This window comes from Etheostoma spectabile, chromosome 4 (assembly GCF_008692095.1).
Source record: "Etheostoma spectabile isolate EspeVRDwgs_2016 chromosome 4, UIUC_Espe_1.0, whole genome shotgun sequence".
Taxonomy (NCBI): domain Eukaryota; kingdom Metazoa; phylum Chordata; class Actinopteri; order Perciformes; family Percidae; genus Etheostoma; species Etheostoma spectabile.
Window position 1 is genome coordinate 13,256,952 of NC_045736.1, and position 23,695 is coordinate 13,280,646.

At 42.1% G+C, this 23,695-nt stretch overlaps 2 protein-coding genes across 4 annotated transcripts in view; one reads left to right on the plus strand and one right to left on the minus strand.

Annotated features, from left to right (window-relative positions):
* Window positions 1–6,691, plus strand: si:ch211-112f3.4 (EF-hand and coiled-coil domain-containing protein 1). The gene is made up of 7 exons (XM_032514208.1): window positions 1–890; window positions 2,306–2,738; window positions 2,834–2,968; window positions 3,244–3,323; window positions 4,470–4,605; window positions 4,689–4,842; window positions 6,345–6,691. Exons 1-7 carry the CDS (start codon window positions 278–280, stop codon window positions 6,366–6,368), a joined length of 1,575 nt encoding a protein of 524 aa, XP_032370099.1. The 5' UTR covers window positions 1–277; the 3' UTR covers window positions 6,369–6,691.
* A 174-nt stretch (window positions 6,692–6,865) lies between these two features.
* Window positions 6,866–23,695, minus strand: part of slc41a1 (solute carrier family 41 member 1) — a 37,125-nt gene continuing 20,295 nt past the window's right edge. For all 3 annotated transcript variants that reach the window (XM_032514207.1, XM_032514206.1, XM_032514205.1), the window contains 8 exons: window positions 22,614–22,685; window positions 19,058–19,202; window positions 17,607–17,753; window positions 15,829–15,976; window positions 15,432–15,511; window positions 14,223–14,357; window positions 13,910–14,058; window positions 6,866–12,411 (listed from right to left, as the gene is read on the minus strand). In XM_032514207.1, the coding sequence (XP_032370098.1) occupies window positions 12,226–12,411; window positions 13,910–14,058; window positions 14,223–14,357; window positions 15,432–15,511; window positions 15,829–15,976; window positions 17,607–17,753; window positions 19,058–19,202; window positions 22,614–22,685 (1,062 nt within the window). In that variant the 3' untranslated portion in view covers window positions 6,866–12,225. The remainder of the gene's footprint in view (window positions 12,412–13,909; window positions 14,059–14,222; window positions 14,358–15,431; window positions 15,512–15,828; window positions 15,977–17,606; window positions 17,754–19,057; window positions 19,203–22,613; window positions 22,686–23,695) is intronic.

Genomic DNA, 23,695 nt, shown 5'->3' on the forward strand with positions numbered 1-23,695 from the left:
CACACACACACACACACACACACAAGCGTTCAGAGTGTGAAAACACAAGGGTGGAGTCGGCACAGAGGGACTTTTTTCTCCCCCGAGGGGATCAGATCTTGACTTGATGCGCCGGGAAGGACTCTAAAGCGAGATTTCCAGTGAATTAAGCAACGTCAAACCACACCGGGGTGTGTTTTTAACCTTATCTGGTCTCAAATCATATCCGATTCTAATTGTGACCCGTTTTATATGTGATAAGATCGAGGAGTTGAACTAAACCAGTTTATGTGCAGTCATGGACCGCAACGCACTGGACCTGCCGCGCGTCCAGCCCTCGCCACGGGCAGCGCGTAAAAGCGAGTGGCTCCGGAGCGCCCTGGCCCATCACCACTGCCCCGACCCCGGCGTGGATAACGAAATCGTGGTCCTGGCCACTGGAATAGACCAATACCTGCAGGAGGTCTTTCACCACCTGGCCTACCCCAACCGGAACGATATGGTGTCGGCGGAGGACTTCACCGCGCTGTGCGCCGTACTGGGACTAGGTACCGGAGCGGAGAAAGGAAAGAAGAGGATGAAAGGAGGAACTGGAGATGGAGATAGACAAAAAGATGAAGAAGATGAAGATTTTATGGATATTTGCTCTATGTTGCCCTGCCAGCTTTCCTTTAAAGACTTCCACTCGCGGCTCTGTGGGTATTTCCGTGTGCGCAGTGCGCGTGGAGGAGCTGCGAAGTGTGCCTGGCGCCTCCCGGTCACAGAGGACACGGAGCTGGTTGAGAGACAGATCCGGCTCCGCTGGCCGCGTGTCAGACGGAGAAAATGTGTGAGTTTTGATTTGACGAGGGATCAGAATGGACCCGTCAACAGATTGATTAACGGTCGAACCGCAGAACACAGCGAGTCAGGTACAGTAGCCCACAGGATGTCCATGTTACACCATCGTTGCATTGAGATGCCTCCTGTGATCAGTAAGAATGTATACAAACTTCAATTGCTGCACAATTCAAGCACGACTCTGTGGTTACCTTCCAACTGACTGTAGCCATCATTTAGATACCTAATATGCTCATTGCCTTTCAATGGACAGCCCCCCCCCCCCACTCTGACATCTCTCTATTAGTGCATGTATAGGTACTGAGCATGTGTGTGTATTTCAGGCCTGTGTGTAATGTGTGTAAAAACAACAGAGTGAAAACATTGTAATTTCCCCTTGCAGGATTAATATTGTATACATTAGTGTTTACTGATCAGAGAGACACAGAGCAGTAATAATAGGTTAGAGACATGTGTGGTAGGAGAGGAAGTAGACAATTAAGCATCAATTACTTGAACTTACTTTATCTTAAAATGTAACCTGTCCCACTGTAAGTGTGATTTCCTACTTGATTCATTCTTCACCTTTTCCATCTCCTGCACCACCATTCTGTTAATCCCTCCACAGCAGTGGTTCTTAACCTTGTTGGAGGTACTGACCCCCACCAGTTTCATATGCGCATTCACCGAACCCTTCTGATGATGGCCAAGCGGGGCGTGTCATCACGAATCATATGAGTCGAGTGTGTGTCTTGACCTCCGCCGAACCCCTGAGACTGACTCACCGAACCCCTGGGGTTCGATCGAACCCAGGTTAAGAACCGCTGCTCTACAGTCAATACTGCAGGCAGTGCTAGATTCCCCCCAGAATCCCCACTGAATGTATTCAAATCCAAACTCAACTAGCAAAATTCCTTGGTATTTGTTCACATTAGTCCCTTGGACACTATATTGCCAGACCTTCCTCCACGGAACTACAGAGGAGGGTCTGGCTAGTCCACACACACTGTGTTACAGGATTGGAGAAAAACATGCTTTATTATTTATCAGCATTTCTTTGAACCATTTACAATTGTTTTTGGTGGCGCTAAGCACCGGACGGAGCCACGGTGCCGCTGCAAAATAGCCTCGGGAAGGAACTTGTTTTGGTGGAACACAAGTACGTTCAAAAGTTGTTTTAGTTGTGTAACAGAAAACTCAATTTGGACAGATAGTCTAGCTAGCTGTCTGGATTTACCCTGCAGAGATCTGAGGAGCAGTTAACCAAAGTCCACATGAATCCACCGGAGTTTGAAATGCCAAACATCCGGCCAAATGCGGAACATCCGGCGGAATATCTGGTGGCACCTGAACAATCCCAGAAATGAAACGTTGTCAATAAAGCCTACTTATACAAATAAATATAGAGTCTTGGCTTAAAAATACAAAATGTCCCTTTACATACTGTTCCTGTAACTGGATCAACATATTTAATTCTCTTGTTGCTGTTGTTGTTTTTCTTCTCCAGATGAGGTAGCAGCTCTGAGGGAGCTGGTGGAGGACCTCCGCTCTGCGCTGCAGGGAAGCGACGCCCGCTGCCTGGCCCTGGAGGTGGCCCTCCGACAAGAGAGGAGCCGCCCCCCCCCTTCTCCGTCCAGCTTCAGTTCCATGGTTTCAACTCACAAAACTTCCATCAACCTCATACAGGGAAAACTGGTACCAACACACAGAATTAAAGGACAGTGCGTCTGTGATGCGGCGAGGAGGGTGGCGAGGAGACAGGACATCAGGGACCCCCTTGTGAGGGAGCTGAAGCTGATTCGCTCCTCGCGTGATGGACAGCTGGAGGAGGCCATGAAATTCAATGAACATCTGGAGGAGGAGCTGCGATGGGCGTACCAGGAGGTGCGCAAGCTTCACGGGGCGGAGTCTGAATTGAGGAAGAAGAACGCTCAGATCAGGTTGGAGTTTTGTAAAGTTAACTGAGTGATGTTTGCACGGAAGAATGGATAGATATTAGAGGAATAGTTTGATGATCTTGGATGATCTCCATCAGGAGGCGGGCGGAGGAGGCCAGGGAGGCCCTGAGCTTGGGGCTTCAGAGGGTTCGGATGATCCAGGAGCAGGCTCAGTCTGTGCCACAGCTTCAGTCCAGGATCACCCAACTGGAGACTGAACTACACCTGTACAGGTACAAACACTATGTGCGCACAGGCATGTTTGTGCATCTATTTTCACATTATTTGCCTCTGTCCTCAACTGATTTGATATTGAAATTCAAAGCGCTAAAGCCAGCAGAAAAAGGAAAGCTTTCATTAGACAGGTCCAAGCCAGTGAATAAAATATGTACCAGTTTCAATAACTCTCATTGAAATGATGAAATGATGATAATACTGTGACTCTGCCTACAGTATTAGCTGATAGCAATACATTTGAGATATGTTCTGTATCTTTGTAATCCTCAAGCTCCCACTGCACCTGCATCTCTGATCACGCCCAGCAACAACTTTACCTAATCGGAGCAGAAGACGCCTGTAGCAAGCCACGTGAGTGTTGGGAAAAGTGATGGCTCACTGAGCCATAAAGGACTTTGAGCGTGTTCTAACTGAACTCTAGATTTCTATCCAGTGGTGAACAGCAGACTTTTCACCCATTGGGCATGCTTGTCAAGGATTGTTGATATATTTAAAGGTCTCACAACACGGGGCTTTTTTTTAGTGGTCCCTAATACTGTATCTGAAGTCTCTTTTATATAGACCTTAGTGGTCCCTAATACTGTATCTGAAGTCTCTTTTATATAGACCGTAGTGGTCCCTAATACTGTATCTGAAGTCTCTTTTATATAGGCCTTAGTGGTCCCCTAAAACTGTATCTGAAGTCTCTTTTATTTAGACCTTAGTGGTCCCCTAATACTGTATCTGAAGTCTCTTTTATACAGACCTTAGTGGTCCCTAAAACTGTATCTGAAGTCTCTTTTATTTAGACCTTAGTGGTCCCCTAATACGTTATCTGAAGCCTCTTTTATATAGACCTTAGTGGTCCCCCTAATACTTTGAATTGTCTTTCCCAAAATTCAGCCTTGGTGCGGAATTACTGCACTAGAGCCAGTGGGGGTGGGGGTGTGGTCTTGACCAACTGCCACTTTGCTTGTTTGAAAGCTGTGACGCCTCTCTCTTTCTCATGGGCGGGCCAAATTCTCTGGGCGATCAAAGCAGAGAAAGAGGAGGTAACCTTGCTCCTTATGACCTCATAAGGAGCAAGGATACCCAGAGCTCGGTTTACACCTATCACCATTTCTAATCTCTGGGCGACCATAGGCAGGCTGGGGGAACTCATATTAACATTAAAAAACCTCATAAAGTGAAAATTGAATGCCATTTTACTCGTCATAGCAGGACGAGCATGTGTGAAACTAATTTTGTCAACGACGTTGTTCCTTCAAGTGTCCCAGTAAGTCATGTCAGCGAGCCAGCATGTGCAACCCTGATCAGACGCACCAAATGGAATACAATTGTTTTTAATTAGTTACAACACATGTCTGTTGTGGAAAAAGGTCAACAGGGCACCCAGAAAAATATTCATTAGCTAATGCTTTACAAAAAAAAAAACAATCCACTCAGGTCCACATTTGTGAAGTCTTAACCACTGAAATGTCCTTCAGCAAGTAAAGTAACTTCTTCTACTGCTTGCAGAGGCAGAGCGTCTGCAGAGAGCGGTGGAAGGAAGAGCTGCTTCGGATGAAGAGGAGGAGGACAGAGGGATGAGGGAGGAAGGACAGGGCTGCCTGTCGGATGGGAAGAAGCACCGACTGCACGGCTGTGGCAAAGGGTCAGCTAACAGCTAACTCACCGACTATGGGGACACGTGTTTCCATTACCAGTGTCAGATGTCACTTTTTCTTCTTCCTCCAGATGTCAGAGCAATGAGGTCCACCAATTCATCTCTCCGAGTCACCTGCATGATAAAACCCTCATCAGCACTGTTAAGGACAGCAGGGGGCGCTGCAGCTGGAAGGGCCAAACCCAGGAGCAGCCTGAGGGAAGCAGAGGCTTTGAAAAAGAAAAGGTGGGAGAGAGAAACTTGGTTAAGAGGCGTAGTGGAATGGCGTAAAGTGCAGACTGAATTGAACAGTTTTTAAAGCTCTGGAGCCTTAAAGGACAATTCCGGCGCAAAATGAAACTAGGGGTTAGTAATAATAATAATAATAATAATAATAATAATAATAATACATTTTGTTTGTAATGCACTTTACATTTAAACATATCTCAAAGTGCTACAGGTAAGATCATAAAAGCAAGGTAAAAAACATCAGTGTAAAATATCTGTAAATAGTGCGACGACATTTTTGTGCAAGGTTAAAACTCATAAGTTCTGCTAAAAAGAAATGTTTTTAGTCCTTTTTAAAAATCGCAAAAGTCTTTGGTTCCCTTAGACGGTCGGGGGGGCGGCCCTTAGATGGTCGGGGGGGGGGGCATTCCACGTCCGAGGAGCGGCGGAGCAGAATGCACAATCACCCATGGTGCTGAGCTTAGTTCTGGGGAGTAGGAGGCGGTTGGAGTTGTTTGAGCGGAGGGATCGTGTTGTAGTGTGAGGGATGATTAGTTCTTTCAGGTGGGGGGGGGCATTTCCATAGAAGCACTGGTGGGTGAGAATTGAGACCTTATATTCAATCCTAGCAGAAACGGGAAGCCAGTGAAGTGAGTGGAGAATGGGTGTGATGCGGTCGTACTTTTGCGCTCTCATCGAGATCCTTGCAGCAGTGTTCTGAACATATTGCAGTCTCTGCAGACTCTTGTTAGGGATCCCGTTACAGTAATCCAGTCTCTCTAATAATGTACAGAGTTTTCTGGGATATGTTTTCATGTTAATCGAATAAGAATCAGAAATACTTCATTGATCCCCAAAGATACAAAATATGTTGCCGTTGCAAGAGTATATAAATATCAGAGTAGAAATATAAATAAATAAATATAATGAGTGTAAATATGTATGGTATTTACATAGCTAATGGAATTTTTATGATACAGTATTTACATAATTAAGGAGTTGTAATGTTCAACAGTAATAAGGAATACATAGTATTGCACAGCAGAGTATTGCACAAATGTTAAGCTGGTGTTATTGCACAAAACAGAGTTTCAAACTCACAAAGTGTGTGTCAGACACTTAGAGGGAGGAGTTATAAAGTTGGATGGCCACAGGCAGAAAATGACTTACAGAAAACTTTTTGAAAATGGGTCAAATTTCACCCCGAGGACAACAGGAGGCGTAAAAAAATGCAATCAATACTGAAATAGACAAAAAATAAAGTATAATAATAAGAATACCTTTTATTTAAAGACGCCTTTCTTGGCACTCAAGGACGCCGCACAGCAAATTCATAAATTATAAGTATACCACTGAGTAACATACAGTTATTAGCACTTCTGTCGTATTCATGTCTCATGAAATCAGTCGCACACACAGTCCTGTTCAACATCTGTTATGATGTGTTGCTATAGTGTTTGTATGCACAAAAAACAGGTATCAATGGTGAAATGATCCCTGGTACTTTTATCCCCATCCAGGTCCATCTCAGGTCTTGCAGTTAGCTGACGCCCTCTGTGTCCGGCTGTCCTCCAGGGGTCTCCTTGGAAACGGAGGGGAGGATGAAGGAGGAGAGAGCAGAGAGAAACTGGTTCCATCAAACCAGCAGCATCAACCCTCTGCTCATCTCATGTTGAATACGTTTCTTCTGTGGCACTTATATTTTTCCTCTCTTTTATCTTTGGCGTGTTTTGCACCCGTGTAAGTTTCCCAGGTTTTCACACTCGTTCAATGTATTTAAAGGTACACTTTTTTTTTGCTCTCTGCATATTCTATTTTGTAACTATTTAATTTCAGTTATTAAATATTTTTATCCAACCCCTTTGTTCCCAGTGTAAGTAACACAGTGTAAGTAAGTGTGTTCAGCCCCGTTGTTGGAGTTTAACTACCAGACCAAACAGTAGTGATGGTCAAATGAAGCTTCGCGAAACACTGTCTTTCATTTCTGGGCTCACTAGATTGCGCTGAAAAAGTGACAAAAACAGACAACAAAATGGAGGAATGGTATGAAATAATATAGTCCTTTATTTCCAGCAATTTACAAAGTCCTGCAGGGAGAGAGCCTTCTTCCAGCCTCTCAAATGGAGGGCTTTTAAAAGAAGAACACACAGAGAAGGCAACTGTGAAGTGTCTTTTTTTCAGCGGAGCTGACCTGGACAGGTGGAAGTTTAGGTTGGATTTCATATACAGGAGGGAACATCATGTCACACTTGTTGTTTTGGGGTTTTTGGGGTGAGTCTGGGGGTTCAAATCTTAATTGCGTAACTTAACTTGACTCCAGACGCCCTGTAAAACCAGCCTACTGAGGTTTTTACAGCTTTCAAGCCCTCGTTTTTTCAGAGTCAATGAACAAAAACTTGTAACTGATTCTCCCAGCCCTCCTGTCCACTGCTCATCATCATCATCATCATCATCATCATCATCATCATATAAAGTCATTATTACATTACATCATAATCAACTTACTGTACATATTTTATTAATCAAAGCTAATAAAATAGAGACGCTACTCTGTGGCTAACCTAGCTCCTGATTGGTTACTCTGGGTTGAGCTTGGCTCTGATAGGTTAAGGCCATTCTATGTCGTATTAAGAATTCCCTGCATGTGGCAGGGTGTGTGTGCAAATGTGTGAAGTGTATAAAGAGCGGTACTGTATAAGGCACTGTGCTAGTCATTAGCCTCGCCGCCGGTGCTACTGCGGCGAGCACCAAGAAGCTCTACTGGCCTTTTTGCAAAGAAAAAAAAAAACATCAGAGAGAAGAGGGGAAAAATGACAACAACATTGTGACAAAGAATCGGAGCCAAAATGAAATGACAAAATAAACAACCTTATATATAGAATAAATATATGTACAGTTTGCTTTGTGTGCATCTGAAAATAAATAGACAAAGCATTCCTTGCCCCCTTATAGAAGTATTCACAACTTTCCATTGACACAGAGGCAGAACGCTGGCACCTGGTCAGTAAGAGAGTGGAGGATACAGACGGACAGTAAACAGATGGAAGGACTTTCACGACAAGTCAAACGCTGTAGAAAAGAAGACAAAATAAACGTTCCTTTCGGGTGGAGATGTGTGGGTTTGAACCAGAGATGCACTGAAGAGTTGTACAGTTTAGAGAATCCCTGCGGTGCCCTCTGGTGTCCGTTTAGCAGATTTACAGTACTCTGTGCCTTTGACCAGCGTGGAGAAGTTGCTTCATCTTTACAGTGGTTGTTTGCCTGATGCAATTCATGACACAAAACTAAAAATCACAACGAGTTAAAAAGATTAGGGAAAGGAGGAAATAGGAATACAAAAAGAAATTTTAGCATCAATTACACATTTTTTGTTGTTGAAAAAAACACTCAGAGCAAAACCAAAGATTTTGAACAGATAAAATAATCGTGTTTTGCACATTTACATGATGTGCCCTGCACAGGTTGTTCTACTGGCCCCTTTGATGCAGCACAGAAGTCTGACAAGCGCCAAATATGTCAAGCATCACATGCAGGTTTCTGTTCTCGGCCCAGTCTGTCAAAACGGGTCACTTCCTATTTCATTCTCCTCCACACCTGTTAGCCCTTAAAGAAAGAGTTAGCTCTAGACAGCTGAGTCTCTGCTGTCCGATTGTGTGTGTGTGTGTGTGTGTGTGTCTGTGTGTGTACGTGTGATTGTGCATTTGTTTTAACGGGGCACACTAAGGTTTAAACAGATTTTGCCATTGTTCAACATTCTCCAGTTAGTCATCCGCTTACAAATGTCAGGCTCCTCCATGACAAGAGTGATTATTATTAATTTTTTTTAATTACACGTGTGACAAGAGAAAAAAACAAACATTTCTTAAGAATTTGACTTGAATTCACTCTACAGAATATGAAAAAAAAAGCTAAATGAAATCTTCCTCGGTGCCCAGTCACACCACAAAATAGCACAGCAGTATTAATGTGTGCGTCCTAAATAATAAGGGAAAATAGCAAGCCGCAAACATCAGTCAGTCACATTAGCTCTCTGAGTTTCTTTCTAGATCTTTTTTAGCTGGCATGAACCCTAACACCAACACCAACCCTAACCCTAACACCCCCCCCCCCCACCACCAATACAGCAAAACTGCATATTTTAGAGTGGCCTTTTATTGTGGCCAGCCTAAGGCACACATGTGCAATAATCATTCTGTCTAATCAGAATAATAATCTTGATATGACAAACATGTGAAGTGGATGGATTATCTCGGCAAAGGAGAAGTGCTCACTAACACAGATTCAGACAGATTTGTGAACAATATTGAGAGAAATAGGCCTTTTGTGGACATAGAAAAAGTCTTAGATCTTTGAGTTAAGTTCATGAAAAATGTGGGCAAAAACAAGCGTTCGAAATTTTACGTGTATATCAGTGGGATCCATTTATGTCGTATTTTCATTGTTTTCATTAGCTTTAGCCAGGTTCGCCATTGTTAGCAATACCAGTAGTAACAACGCATTACGCTGTTTTTTGTGCATACAAACAACGTAACCACTTGTTCACAGCTAGAAGATGGACAGAACTGTGTGTACGACTGATTTAGTGAGACACAAATATGAAAGGTGTGCTAATAACCGTATGTTACTACAGCTGTCACAACTGTTGATGCACGGAGCAGCCATGTTGGATTTTGAGCTTTTGGTACTCGGTGGTTGTCCGAGTTTCAAACTCAGAAATACAAGGTCAGGGAGCACAATTTGAATATGCTCAGCAAGTCACTCAGGCACTGAGTAATGCTGCTCATTAACTATGCCCCTGTAGCCGAGCTGCACCAATCACATCGGTGTATCTGATATAGGCGGGCCAGAGGCGAGCTGCACCAATCACATCGGTGCATCTGATATAGGCGGGCCAGAGGCGAGCTGCACCAATCACATCGGTGTAGCTGATATAGGCGGGGCCAAAGATGACGACGGCACTGTGATGTCTAAGTCATTAGTAAACATTGCAAGATGTTATCTTGTGTAGCTATGGATAAACACCAGTTGTTTTAAACGTCTTTGGCCGCAACAATGAACAAGTTAGACTTGTTTGTTTTTATTTAAAAAAGAAGGACGTTTTTGCTATTTTTCCGACTGGATATGGCAAATTTAATCTACCAGTTAGCTCCGCTGGTAGGCAAGCATATAGGGCTTAGCGCTCTGGATACGTCGCCCGTGTGTTGTTGTGATTGGTCGTAGTGTTAGCTAGTGTACGCTCGGTGCCGCCCCTCGAGATGGGCGACTTTCATTATTCATTGCCAGACCCTTAATCTTTCAGATTTGGGTCTGGGTTTCCAGGCTACGTGTTTCCGACTTTGACCTCGGAAAATCGGACTTCTGAGTACATATGGAACGCACTATAACAGGAATAAATGTTTCTTACTAACTGACAGGAAGCCTGTTATCTTAGTTATCTTTGGTCTACACTCCGACAGAGGAGGGATAGATAAAAGCGGATAGCTACTGCTCCTCCTGTTCCCTCAATCGCCAGAACTGCCACAACGCGTTGCTGTTGGTCAATTTCACTTGATTGAAACTTAATGCAAAAATGCTGTTCATATTTATTCCACCCCGCGAGAGAATCCACTGATTGTGTTGATTCCATTGAAGTTAATTTATTTAAACAGTTGTGTGTTTTTTTTGCTGGTGTGACCGGGACTCTGTCGCTGGTTTGACTGGACCTTAGGACAGCTTTAAAAACTATCTTTTGGTGGATTTGAATCTAAAGGCTATAGAATGAAAACCAACAACAACAATAAAATTCCAAAAAGGTTTGCCACAACCAACCTCAAACAACTTCATTGGTCTGCCTTTCATTGGAAAGGTTTAGTGCTCCAAGTTTGATTGAAATGAAATGACATCAAATATCCTCGCAATATATCAGCAAGCACATCCTGGCTACGGCAACTTCACACACCTTCACAATCTGCACCATGTGTGAACACAATGGTGTTCAGCCGGTTGAGCTCTGCAGGTTGCTTTCAGTGCGTTGTAGTATATTGAGCGTCTTTTCAGTTACTATACGCCTAGTTAGGGCAACACAACAACAACTGCCCTGCTCCAGTAGAGAGTTGTCAGATGTCAAAATAAGCCTTTCTAACCTCTTGGCATCCACAAAAAAATCTAATACAAAAACATAGTGAGCTGCAGCCAACAGTGAAGTGTGTGTGTGTGTGTGTGGTGTGTGTGTGTCAGGTGTACCAACACATTCCTAACTGACACTTGTCTGGCCATTTTCCACATACTATTTTCCACTGTTTCTGTGCGTTTGCTCAAACAAAGAAGAATCTTACTCAGAGCATTTCGTAATGGCAGTTTTTAGTAGTTGGCCAAAAAAAGGAAACAGCGTAACCCTCTGGGGACTCCAGAAGACGTTTGTGGAATAAAATACAGGCTATTTTGGGAGTGAGAAACTTTTAAATCGGCATTAATTAGGCAATTCTCAACTGCTAACAAAATCAGAGGTAAATCCCCTTCTCGCAGTGGCTGACATAAGCGTTTGTTGGACTGTGATCTGACCTCAGATCTGATATTCCTAACTCTCGAGGCCAAGATTTTCTGTTCCCGTTTGACTTGAATTAAGCCATTCACTGATGGGAGCGATGCCAAAAAGGGATTTAGCTTGTTACATTTGTGGTCCAGTCCCCTGCAGTAAAACCCCTTGGTCCTTTTTCCTACAGGCACAAGGCCAGGGTAAAACAGAGAGAATAGCTAGCCCTATGCACTCTACTAAATCACAAATGAGACACATATAATATTCATTCTGTATACATGACATAGCACTTGGTGATTAAGCATTCTAGGCTGGTTTGGATATATGTTTTGCTGTCTTCTGTCGTCTTTGTTTCAAGCATTAAAACTTGATCTTTAAAAAACGGGAAGGGCTAACGTCCCCATTGAAAATAATGAGGACCGGCCCTGCACATGTCGATTCCTACCAAATGCATCATTTAACAACAATAATAGTCATTGTCAAAAGTATAATAACAACAAAAGTAGTAGGACTCAGTTATTTAGTAAAATATAGGAAGAGATGTGTAGTGTGCGGGGCTGGGTTCCTCAGGTGGAGTTTTGTTCACTGGTTGAGGTGGAGTTATTGAGGTGTGTTTCCATGGTTTCGAAAGCGAAACACAGGCTGCTGCTGCTGCTGCTGCGTCAGTGTCCTGACATCCTGAAGATGAAACGCTACAAATGCTAAACCATCAATCCGAGCCCTAGAGGAGATTAGCTCTTTTAAAGTAGACAATGTCCACTTTCAGATAATGTTCACGCATGTACGGGTGTTTGACACGGTCGTGCGTGCAAGCAAAGAGCGTGTGCCGTTTTATTCTCTCTTTTTCTTTTATGTGTGTGTGCATGTGTGTGTGTCGTTGCATGCATTCAGTTGCCCGAATTAGAGTCCCTGTCCCCGATGAACCAGCGCATGTGGAAGCAGAGGGCGAGGAAGCCGGTCCCCAGCAGGTCACCCAGAGCAGTCAGGTAGGGGATGCAGAAGTTGTCGGGGTCCATGCCTCGACCCCACATCCAGTGCACGAGCCAGTCTGCCAGGTAGAGAAGGATTAACACCTGGAGGAAGACCAAGCAGAAGCACACTGTTTGTTACAGGAACCACAGTTGTTCCTTTAAAACGAAGGAAGTAAAGGAAGGCGGTGTTGGCTCTACTGTGCAGACAGGTCACTATTGGGATTACCTGTCGCATATTCTAAATCTCTTAAATTAGGCTTTTAACAATTATTACACAATGATATCTGGAAAGGGATTCAGGAGACTTCACAGATGAGCGATTCAGACGTCTTCAGATTAGATGCAGCTTTATTCAGATCTATAACGTACACACTCGAGTGGGAGAAACAGCACCTGGAGAATATTAGTTGTCCTGTCCTCTGATCTTGTCATGGTGTCATTGACAGATGGTTCCCATGACTATCAACATGTCATCAGTTGGCGCGTGAGGTTCACACACATAATAACCCACAACGTCTTTAAAAGCATGCAGACTTAATATTCCACCTATGTCATGTTTGTGTAATTGTCCATTTCTTTTACATAATCGCAGTAGCGAAGGTCTTAAAACGTATGACTTGTAATTTTTGATTTTATTTAGATATGCCAAATTCAATGAGTTATTGGTATGTTGACACGTTCATAGCAACACAAATGACGGACGGACGGGGGATACAATTACAAAAGAAATGGTTTATGATAACAAAGAGATGTAGTTTACTTCATCGGCTGTGTGTTATAACATGATCTGGGTCACATAACCGTGATAAAGAACAGATGTTTCCCGAAATTCATTTAAAACTTTAATTTGTTTAAAAAACTAATAGAAAAATTAATATTTTAGAATTTCACTGAAAGAGACAATTAGTATTGTTAATCACAATTATTACTAAGACGATCAATTGTACAACAAAATTTGGAATTGTTACATCTCTACTCTGAATGCAGTTTGGAGATTAACTAAATGACGGGGAAAGCCAATTTGATATTCCTTCCGTGGAATTCACAATTTTGTGATCATAAGAAATCATGACGATTCAACCAATCCCCAAAAGGCCGGCAGCATTTCTGAGATCTTCCTGTAGAGCTGAATTTAATTTCATTTCTATCATTTTACACGGCCTCAGGCACAGTTACAAGACCAGCCACGTCTTTCATGTTAGTACGGGGGTATAACATACGTATCCAGGAGAAAACAACTCTTAAAGAGGTTATGTGCTTTCACATCACTCACACAGTACTATGTAAACGCTCTCAAATAAAAACATTAGAAAACTTCTTGACAGGAAACTATGGATTGGCCAATCCACTCTGAGACCTAGTGTTACCCATAACATCCTCCGCTTAGGTTCATTAAGATCTTCACTCTGCAGGAAGCACAAAAGCTATTTGCTAATGCTTCTCTAACAATTAATAATAATAAATGATTAGGTTTTCAGTTTGATGCATGTTATAAAACTCCTAGGAAAAAATAATTTGTGAATTCTGCATACATACATATTCTAGATACTCTCCTCAGCCGCAGGTAAAGAGTGTGTTTTGTATGCGTGTTGGTGTGTACCTGTAGTAGTGCCGCAACCAGGTAAAACGTAATGAACACAGGTGTCAGGGTGGTGTGTCCCCCCCTCAGCGAGTTGATGGTGTAGAGGAAGACGAGGTGACCCGGGGCGACCAGGAAGAAGAGCACACGGGCTGAACGAGAGTTCACAGCTGGAAGAGAAAAAAAGGGCAGACCTTTAAACCTGTCAAATACTTACTAAAATTAACAATATGATGACGTGTAACTTGGTTAATTCTGCATTTATCATCACGGAGATCTTGGGAGGAAACAAAGAGGGAAATGTGGGACATTTCACCGCCGCCCGTCAACTTACAGGAGCCAAAGAAGGAGTTGCAGGGTGTGGGGCACTTCCTGGGGGTGGGGTTGGGATCCCCCAAGGGTAGACCGTTCATGTGCAGATAGGTGGAGATTCGACTGGACTGAACCGCGACCAGGTTACCTCCCACACCTGAGACACACACACACACACACACACACACACACACAGAGTCATTTCTGATTTTCAAAATAAAGGTACAAGCTGGTAACTTCATCATTACATTACAGCCTCAATGTATTGTTGTGATGCAGGGCTGCAACTTATGATTCAATTAATTATCCATTAATCTCTTTGTCTATAAAATGTTAGAAAATAGCAAAAAAATGTCCAGCCCAGTTTCTCAATGCCCAAGGTGAGATCTTTAAATGTCTTGTTTTGTCCAAAAACCAAAACTATTCAATTTAATGGGATATAAAACAGAAGGAGCAGGAAACCTCCATATTTAAGAAGATGAAAACAGCATTTATCATAGCGATTATCATTATCAATTATCGAAATCTATTCACCTGGACAAATACTTCAGCATCTTCGGCACCTCTGTCTGTTATCAAACCAGACGAAGGTGACGAACATGAACGGCTTTAAATGCACCTTACAATGCTATAACATATTTTTCTATATTTGTTCTCCACTTCCAGATGGAGGGATGGAGCTCTCACATCAACCGCTATTTTTATTATTGTTGTTGATTGTTTGACGCTTGACTCACTTGCACATTGGTTGTTGTTATCTAATGGAGAACTACGGCAATTCGTGAAATGGTCACGTAATTTAATCTATTTGATTCATGTCCACATGGATTTTCGTGATGGTCAGCGCGTTTTTACAATGCCAACAACTGCATAGCCGTATACAACGGGACGGGTTGGGTTTAGGTAAACAACAACGGGACGCGGGACAACAACAACACGGTTGGGTTTAGTAAAAGAAGAAAGCAACAGTTGGGTTAAGGACTCACGAAAGATGCTTCCTATTTAATACATTAGTTTCAAAAACGTGCTGACCATCGTGAAAAAACCAACATAAACGTGTTTGTGTACACAAATCCAATAGATTGAATCATTTCACAAACTGCCTTGAGACTGGGTTGTGTTATCTTATCTTATATCACCATGCACTCACTTATCAATTTCTTTCTTTCCACCCACTTTACCCCTGTAGGAGTCCTTAAACTTTCATCTTTGAGTTTTTACAACTCCTCACCGTTAATGACCGGAGTGAAGACAGCCATGCCGGCAAAGTTTGGGTTGGTGACAGTCTTGTCGAGGATCAAACCACCGACACTAAAAGACAAGAGTGATCACAGTAAGTAAAATCACTGTTTTTTATTGTCATTATTACATAGAAAATACATGAAGATCCATCCCACATGGACAGTGGATTGTAGGTTGTGAATATAGACTGCATGAGTATGGACGTAGTCTCTGTAATATTAATATTAAGAAAATGGAGAAAAACAAAAATTGTTTTGCATAAATAATGTTAGATATAGCGATAAGCTGTGGAATACATTGTAAAAACCTTAAAATACCCACAGTATCTGCAATTTGTGATTTGATAAAGGTGAAGTGACGTGACTTGATCACCCTTTGCTCTCTACCTGCTGATCGCCATGGCGATGATGACCGGCTCCCAGCCGGAGTAGAGGAGTTCTCTGGTGGATGGGATCCTCCTGGCTATCAGCACCCATAGGGGGCACAACGCCACAAACACCGCACACACCAGCGGGTTGGCATAGTCATTGTAATCTGTACAGGGAAAAAGAAAGTGGATTCACACACCAAGCACGTGTTGATGGAAAATGCTTTTTATTGTATAGAGGAATATTTTGGTTAAAACAGATCAATGATGCTGTTTGACCCTCATTATTCTCTGTGAAGTTTGCAGGAAGTGATGTAATATAGCGTTTTATGTGGAGTGAGCACTGTTTCAAATAATGATTATTTTAAATGCTGCATTCCTTGTAAGGAGAATAACATCAGTTACAGGCAAACCAGCTGGAAAAGGGAGGTATTTTCTTTGTATATAAGGGCTGTGCAGGGGATCCAATTATTGCGGATGTGAAGAGTGTGGATTTTGAAAAGTAACTTATATTTAAATCAAAATGTACACCCCAATTGCAGAAGAAAATAACAAGAAACAAACAAAAAAGGAACAGTTTTTGTAAGGGTGCTTTGAATGGCATATATTCCATTTCAAAGGTCAAATATTGAAGCACCAGGTGAAACTTGTTATCTTAACATTAACTTAACACTAATAAAAAAACAACAGAGTTTGACAATTTCTCTCTTTTTTAGATTTTATTGGGGGCTTTTCCCTTTATTCAATAGTGACAGTGGATAGACAGGAAAGGGGGAGAGAGATGGGGGGTGACACGCAGCAAAGGGCAAGAGGTCGGACTCAAACCCGGGCCGCTGCAGGACTTAGCCAACACGGGGCGCACGTTCTTACTGGGTGTATGACCTGAGACAGTTTTCATGTGATTTCATGAAAATCCTGCCGCCATGCAAGGGGATTATAGTAGGATTGACTGGAAGTCCCTGGTGTTGTCTATAGAGGGCAGTGGTACTTCTAAATTGACACTCCAGGAGACTATAACTACCACAAACACAACAGCCAAAAAAAACAACAAATAAGCTCAATATAGGACCTGACTGGCTTTTAAAGTTAGAAAGACTGTTGAGGTTGCAGACTCTTAGACGAAGGGGGGAGTTATGGGATTACTCCACACTGGTTTCACTGCTTCTGAGTGTGTCAGTGCTGGTTTAATGAAGCTGGAATTGTCTGCGGTAAAGATACTATCGCCGCGCTAACAACCCTAGCCCTAAAACACGGTGAGGTTAGGCGTGTGTGGCCTTCATCCCTATTAACCGCACGCAGACATAGTCACATTTCACACATTTCTACACATGCTGCTCCCTAGTATGAAAACATCTTCCAATAAGAGTAATGAGAGGCTTTTCTGAGTGTATCACAGACGTATCAACTGTGATTACGCCGCCACTAAACTATAATATGTCACACTTAATTTTTTCTTTTTCCTGCCATGACAGAACAGACTAATTTGTATCTGCCATCTGAATACGGCTGTAAGAACAACTTTTGGACTAATTTGCTTTAAACTTATGAAATAATATTTTTCCGTACATTTCTTGACCACACTCATAAAAAAAAGCAAATGAGTGAAAACAACAAGAATGTTCTCCTTTTACATAAAAACAGCTGAATGATCTGTGAAGGCCAAATATATTAATACACTTTGATGCTAGAGCCCTGACAAACAACATTAACCGAGCATTATACACTAAATGAATCACATTTACTTTGTGAGCTGTGTGTGTATGTGTGTATGTGTGTGTGTGTGTGTGTTTTCATTACCTAGTTCCTTGTACAGTCCAGTTGAAATGCCCGCCAGCAGGGACAGGGTGATCAGGTCTCCCAGGCTAGCAGCAATGGGCGTGGCCACATTGTCAGGGTTGATGCCGACTTTCCTGGACGCGATGATCACACCGATCATGATGAGCCCTGTGGGATTTCGGGTCAGAGGTGTCACAACGTGGAAGACATCTGAGGACACTGTCACACACATGCTCTGTAAAATGTACCATGTGATGTTCAGTGTAAGCATCTATCATCAGGGTTCCGGGGTCTTATTGACTGTGAACTTCAAACAAGTGTGAGGAGCAAAAACACAGAGTAGAACATGTTGTCTTTAAGGGTGTAGCCAGAGTATTTTCCCCCAGGAGAATGGATTGAGATTCTGTTGTTTTCCACCAGGAAAAATTGATGCTGGCAAAAACAAAACCCGAAGGTTGGGTTAAAAACATAAAGTAAGAAGACCTGAAGCAATAAAGAGCTGCTGGCCAGAGAGGCTATAGGCTTCACAATATTTAAAAAGGACTACACCAGTTATACGGGATTTTATGTTCCCTCAGATCAGAAATGGGAAATGTTCTGTTTCTTACAGAAACAGGAAAGTATTCGCTGCAGTTTACCACAAACAGGGTCCTCTCATGTCAACAGTTAAGAAAAAGCCTTCGCTCATAGAAGCGCAATAAGGAGAAAAAGCAGTAGAAGAGATGTTTATAAGTTAATAAAAGACATTAAAAATTTGCCTGGGAAAACCCTAACGAACTTCCGGCAAATTTGAGATTTGTATTTGTCGTGCAAGACAAAAAGTCAAAAATAGTCCTCGTAAATCCTTGAAATTAAAATTCCAACACAAAGCACGAGGAAGGAAATGGAAAATAAATGCATTCGGCAAAATTCTGGAATCCAGGAAGTGGAAGGATATAGACTACCCATCCACTAACATGGAGGAGGCGGGACTTATGATCTATATACTTAGCTAGGCTAGGCTTCACTCACAGTCTGTGCATCAACCCCTGGTTGAGGGCGCTTTAAGTTGCTTAGAATAGAACTCAAGCACTGGCACAGAGAGTCAGATGTAAGTCATGTGACTGATATCTGATCAGCTTGACGCATAAAGGGCACCCCCCCCCCCCCCCTCCCATGATGACTATCTGAAATTCTGATATAATGGAACCTGGAATTTTTGTATATTTTTTTAGTGGCAGACTGAGCCTATAGAAAATGTGTATTGTACTCGGATGAACAATTTGTTCAAAATGAAAATAAGGGAAATTATCAATGAATGGAATATGTTTTATTTAGTAGAATTGTAGAATTGTGTTGTTTTGTCCTATCTAATGTTTCCCTCTGTATTCTGGTCCCCCCCACTTAAAAAATCCTGGAATCGCCCCTGTGCCTGATGAGTAGCTGTCAACACTGTGAATATCCCTCACACCCTGTGTGGTGGCCAGACATACCTAGCAGCAGAGAGGCGATGAAGGCAGTAGCCACACTGGAGGCACACAGCAGCACAGCGTGGCCCAGCCTGAAGTGTCCCTCTGGGATCCAGCCGAAGATCACAGCAGCTATAGAGGCCAGGAACCCCACCACTGTGGCCTGGACCTGAACACACACACACAATAAAATGGTGGATGTAGCCTAGCTATCAGTCAACATGTACACTTCAGATGTACTGTATGTGAGTATCGTGTTACATCTGAGCAGCTTTCAGAATCTACACACTGTCGAAGCTTACATAGCATTCATACATACAGTATGATTTACAGTTGGATTTCTTCAATATCACAGACCCCAGAACACAACTTCAAAACAACGTTAATTTATTTTTTACACACAGTTTTTTATCTGAGGGGAACACTGGACTGTGGTCATAACATCTACATCTTACATCTTATAACTTATTCCCTGTATATTGTTCTTATTCTTATTCAATCAGTCAGTTTATAGGTTATTATGTTTAGATTTTATAGGCATAGTTCCTATTTAATTGTGATGTACTGCACTGTTCACTTTTGCACCATCACCATTGCACACAGTCTACCACAGTACCTTACCTTATCATGGTCAATGCATTTCTGTGAGTGATTTTTATTTTTTTATTCTTATATATGTGTGTGTATATGTGTTTGTTGTGTTATGGTTTTCTAAGCTACTGGATGCCTTATATTTCCTTCGTGATGAATAAAGTATCTATCTATCTATCTATCTATCTATCTAAACAACCAGTGTCACAACTACCCAAATAAGTAATAGACAAATAATTTATATCTCCAATTTAAGTACTGTATATTAATGGAGTGTGACCCAGTGTGAGTGCACCCTGCCTCTTTATAGGAGGGTATGTCAGCAGCCGGCTAGCCCTGGTCCACTTCCAGGAACTATGGACTCACCAATCATTACACAACCACAAGACCACTTCAAACAACAGACCCTCAGAAATGGCCAAATGAAGAGTTCATTTTGGGAAATGAAATATTATTGGTATGTTCAAAATAGGATATTTACATATATCAATATGTCAAGCTGGATTGACAGAGACTGACCTCTCATTCTGGAAATATTGGTTGTTTGTATCCTTGTTTATGTACAGTAACTGCTCAGAGAAGTAGCAGGAAATGAGAGGCTGCAGTGAGTGCAAGGACATTAATTGAGAGTAATGACAATAGTGTTTGAGGAAAAAGCTCTTGCAGTCTCCTGCCCATGCTATTTCCTGTCCCACCTGCTCTTTGTCTCAGGACACAAGCTATTTTCAAACTGTGCCTGACTGACATCTCAGTGACTTTCAACTTAAGTCCTTATTAGGGGTATCACGAAAATCTCCAAAAATCAATTTCACCCTTGTTTTTAAGGTCACGATTTGATTCAATTTTCAATACAATGTTCTTTCGTAGCAGTGACAGTAGGAGACACTAGATGGCAGAAGGGCACAACAATAATTTGACTTTCTCAAAGTTTACAAGGTGCAATTTAAATGCACCATGAGGTTAACAAGGTGCACCTAAACCCCCCCATTTAGTAACATCACAGTCAGAGACTTTCTAATAACGGGAGAACTTCCTCTCTCTGGAAAATTCCAGCTTCTGAACTGGTTGCAGTTCTAATCTGGTTCCATGTGGGGGCGCTCACAGGCAAGGGCAGAATGAATGGAGGTCTATGGAGCTATAACCCTCAAAATCCACTTTTCTCAGGATACAATTATTTGTCTATTAATTTGTTGAATTCAAAAGGGGAGGCTTAGAAAATCCACCCTGCTGGGCCTTTTTGTACTAAAAAGCCTTTAAAAATCTCAATGATGTCATACACATCAAACGGCCGGAGATACTGCTTTATAGCGAGCTAGAAAACGTGCTAGAAAGAGTTTCGGTTTGCTAAGGTTTTAAAGACCACAATGTAACATTCACTCAGACATTCAGGTTCCGCTTCAGATGCCACCAAGCAGGATCTCTGGTCGTAATCAGTCCTTCACTGACCAATCAGCATTCATTAGCAGAATGCTAGCGTGTTATGGGCAACAACGACTCAAAATGTAAGAAGTTGAAATGACATAAGCACTCGTTAATTCAACTTGTGAGCTATAATCCACATTGAATTTGCAAAATCTACCATCAAATCTGAGATTTCTCAACAGCAATCAGGTGAAAGAGACTAATTAAGCCGTCTAGCTCCATAGACTCCCGGTCATTTTGCACTCGCCTGCGATCACCCCCAGTGGAACTCTGGTGGAACTGCAACCGATGAGGCTTAATAGGCTCTCCGTAGACGGGGTCTGATCAGAGCCCACGGGCTTTACAGTTTGTAGTGTGTTTACATAACTCAGGGGAAAGCGAAACATTGCCAAACCGTGACTTCAGGGAAGCAGGGGAATATTCCAGTTCTGTTGTGTCATCGCCAACTCCCGCAGTGGCCATGGTGTCTGGAAAAAAGTTCACCTGCAGGCTACTGGTAAGCTAGCGTTACCCTGTTTCTTTAGCTGCATGCTTTAGGCAGGTGAGCCTGTTGTTCTTCAGACGTGCGCAGGGTTGTAGGCAGGGTTGGAGAGAGAAAAACTGTGACACCCCTAACCCTTATTGTTCTGAAGATGCAGTCAGATCAGACAATATGTGGAAACACACTGTGCTGGTGTAGCGGGTTTGTGTGTGTGTCTGTGTGTGTGTGTAGTTTGTGTGTGTCTGTAGTGGCTGTAAGTATGTGCTTTCAATCAAATTATGTGTCACTTTTTATTTCTGTTCAGAGCTAGAGTTCAGAAGCTTGAAGTCACACAGTACACTGGTGTTAGTCTGTGCCCAGTAATGATCAGTCACTCTGTTTACTGTACACACAGTGCACTTATGAAACCAGATTGTTCTCAGGTTTGGCAGCAATTTGATTCCTGAAATGTTATGTAAAGCAAAAACAGGGTTTTCTTAAAACAGGTTAAGGAACGAGAAAGAGAAGACAAGAATAACCCTAATTATTTGGCCATGTTAAGCTGTAATCAGTTTTTAAAAGTTTGTTTTGTGCGTGATAAAAATCCTGAACAAGGATCATGTAGCTGTGACAAAAGTGTGACAGGGAAAAAGAAAAAGCCTCATTACTTGTTGCTAGGGCTGGGTATCGCCAATGATTTCCCAAATTGATTGGATTCTGATTTACAAGGTCCCGATTTGAATATATTTCCAATTTGATTTAATATCACTTAGGGAAATTTCAATTACAATACCAACTTTGCTTGGATATAAAAATAAATTCTCAGAGAACTTTTGCTGTATACTGTACAAGCAAAAAGCAACAATCAAATATATATATGTGTTCATAATGCATCGGGTTAATGTGCACATTAAGACCACAAAAAATGAGGTATTGAAGCACATTGTGGTATACCAAATAATTCAATGCAAAGTCACACTTAAAATGTTTGCATATAAATGGCTTTTTAGAGCATTGCACAGCCCATAAACTCATAATCTGACTTCTTCCTCCCTGTACCCTGGTATGTTACGTGGATGTAAGCGTGGTCAGATGTGCTTCAGTTACCTGGATGAGGGCCAAGTTCCCCATGATCATCTTCCACATGTTCTTAGCGGTGTCCATCTGCCCAATATTAGCCTGAAAGAGAGACAAGAACACAAGTTTGACATATTATAGCGTGTGTGTGTGTGTGTTTGTGTGTGTACAGCGTGTTTCCATGTTGTTGCCTCTTGGTCCCATCAGAACAATCAGATGTCAGTTCTCTGGACAAAGACACTCTGATCTGATCCCCCACCCTGTGGCAGACTCCACTTATCTCATCTCCATCTTACACTTACACACACCGCACACACACACACCACACACACACACACACACACACACACACACACACACACCACACACACACACACACAACACACACCACACACACACAAAAACACACTCTCAAGTGTCAAGTGGCTACAGTGGGCTACTGTGTGTCCAGAGCAATGATCCTGATGCTCATCCACAGTGAGAAGACACAGACAGAGGTTCTCCTCTTCCTTCCCGTCCTCTAACATTTCCATATGTAAAGGGAAGGAAACTTCTGGACAAATGAAAACACACTAGGGCTGCAGCTATCGATTGTTTCAGTTATCGAGTATTCTACCGATTATTCCATCGATTAATCGAGTAATCGGATAAGAAATAGTTTTGTTTAATTGAAAAACAATACTATACAAGTTGGATAGATAGATATTTATTTATCCAAATAAAATGGGAAATTACAGAGTTGCAGCAGCAAAATCAGTCACACAGCACAGAATATAAATATAAATAAAATACTAGGATACATTATACATACATACATGAACAAGTACAAGTTAAACATAACAAGTTATTACTATATTACAATATAGTTTGGTTTAATTTTTGGTAAAGCAACATTTGTATTGCCTACATTGCTTAATATCCTCAAAAAACTAAACATTAAGTGCATTTAGGGGCCATGTTACAAAAAACATTTGCTGAAAAGCAATAACAACCTCAAACTACACTAAACATAAACATTTCCTTAAGTTGTGCCACTTCACTCTCAGAACTACAAGTTTCAACCTGAGACTGATCTGTATATAGGCCTATAAGTATATATAAGTCATACTAAA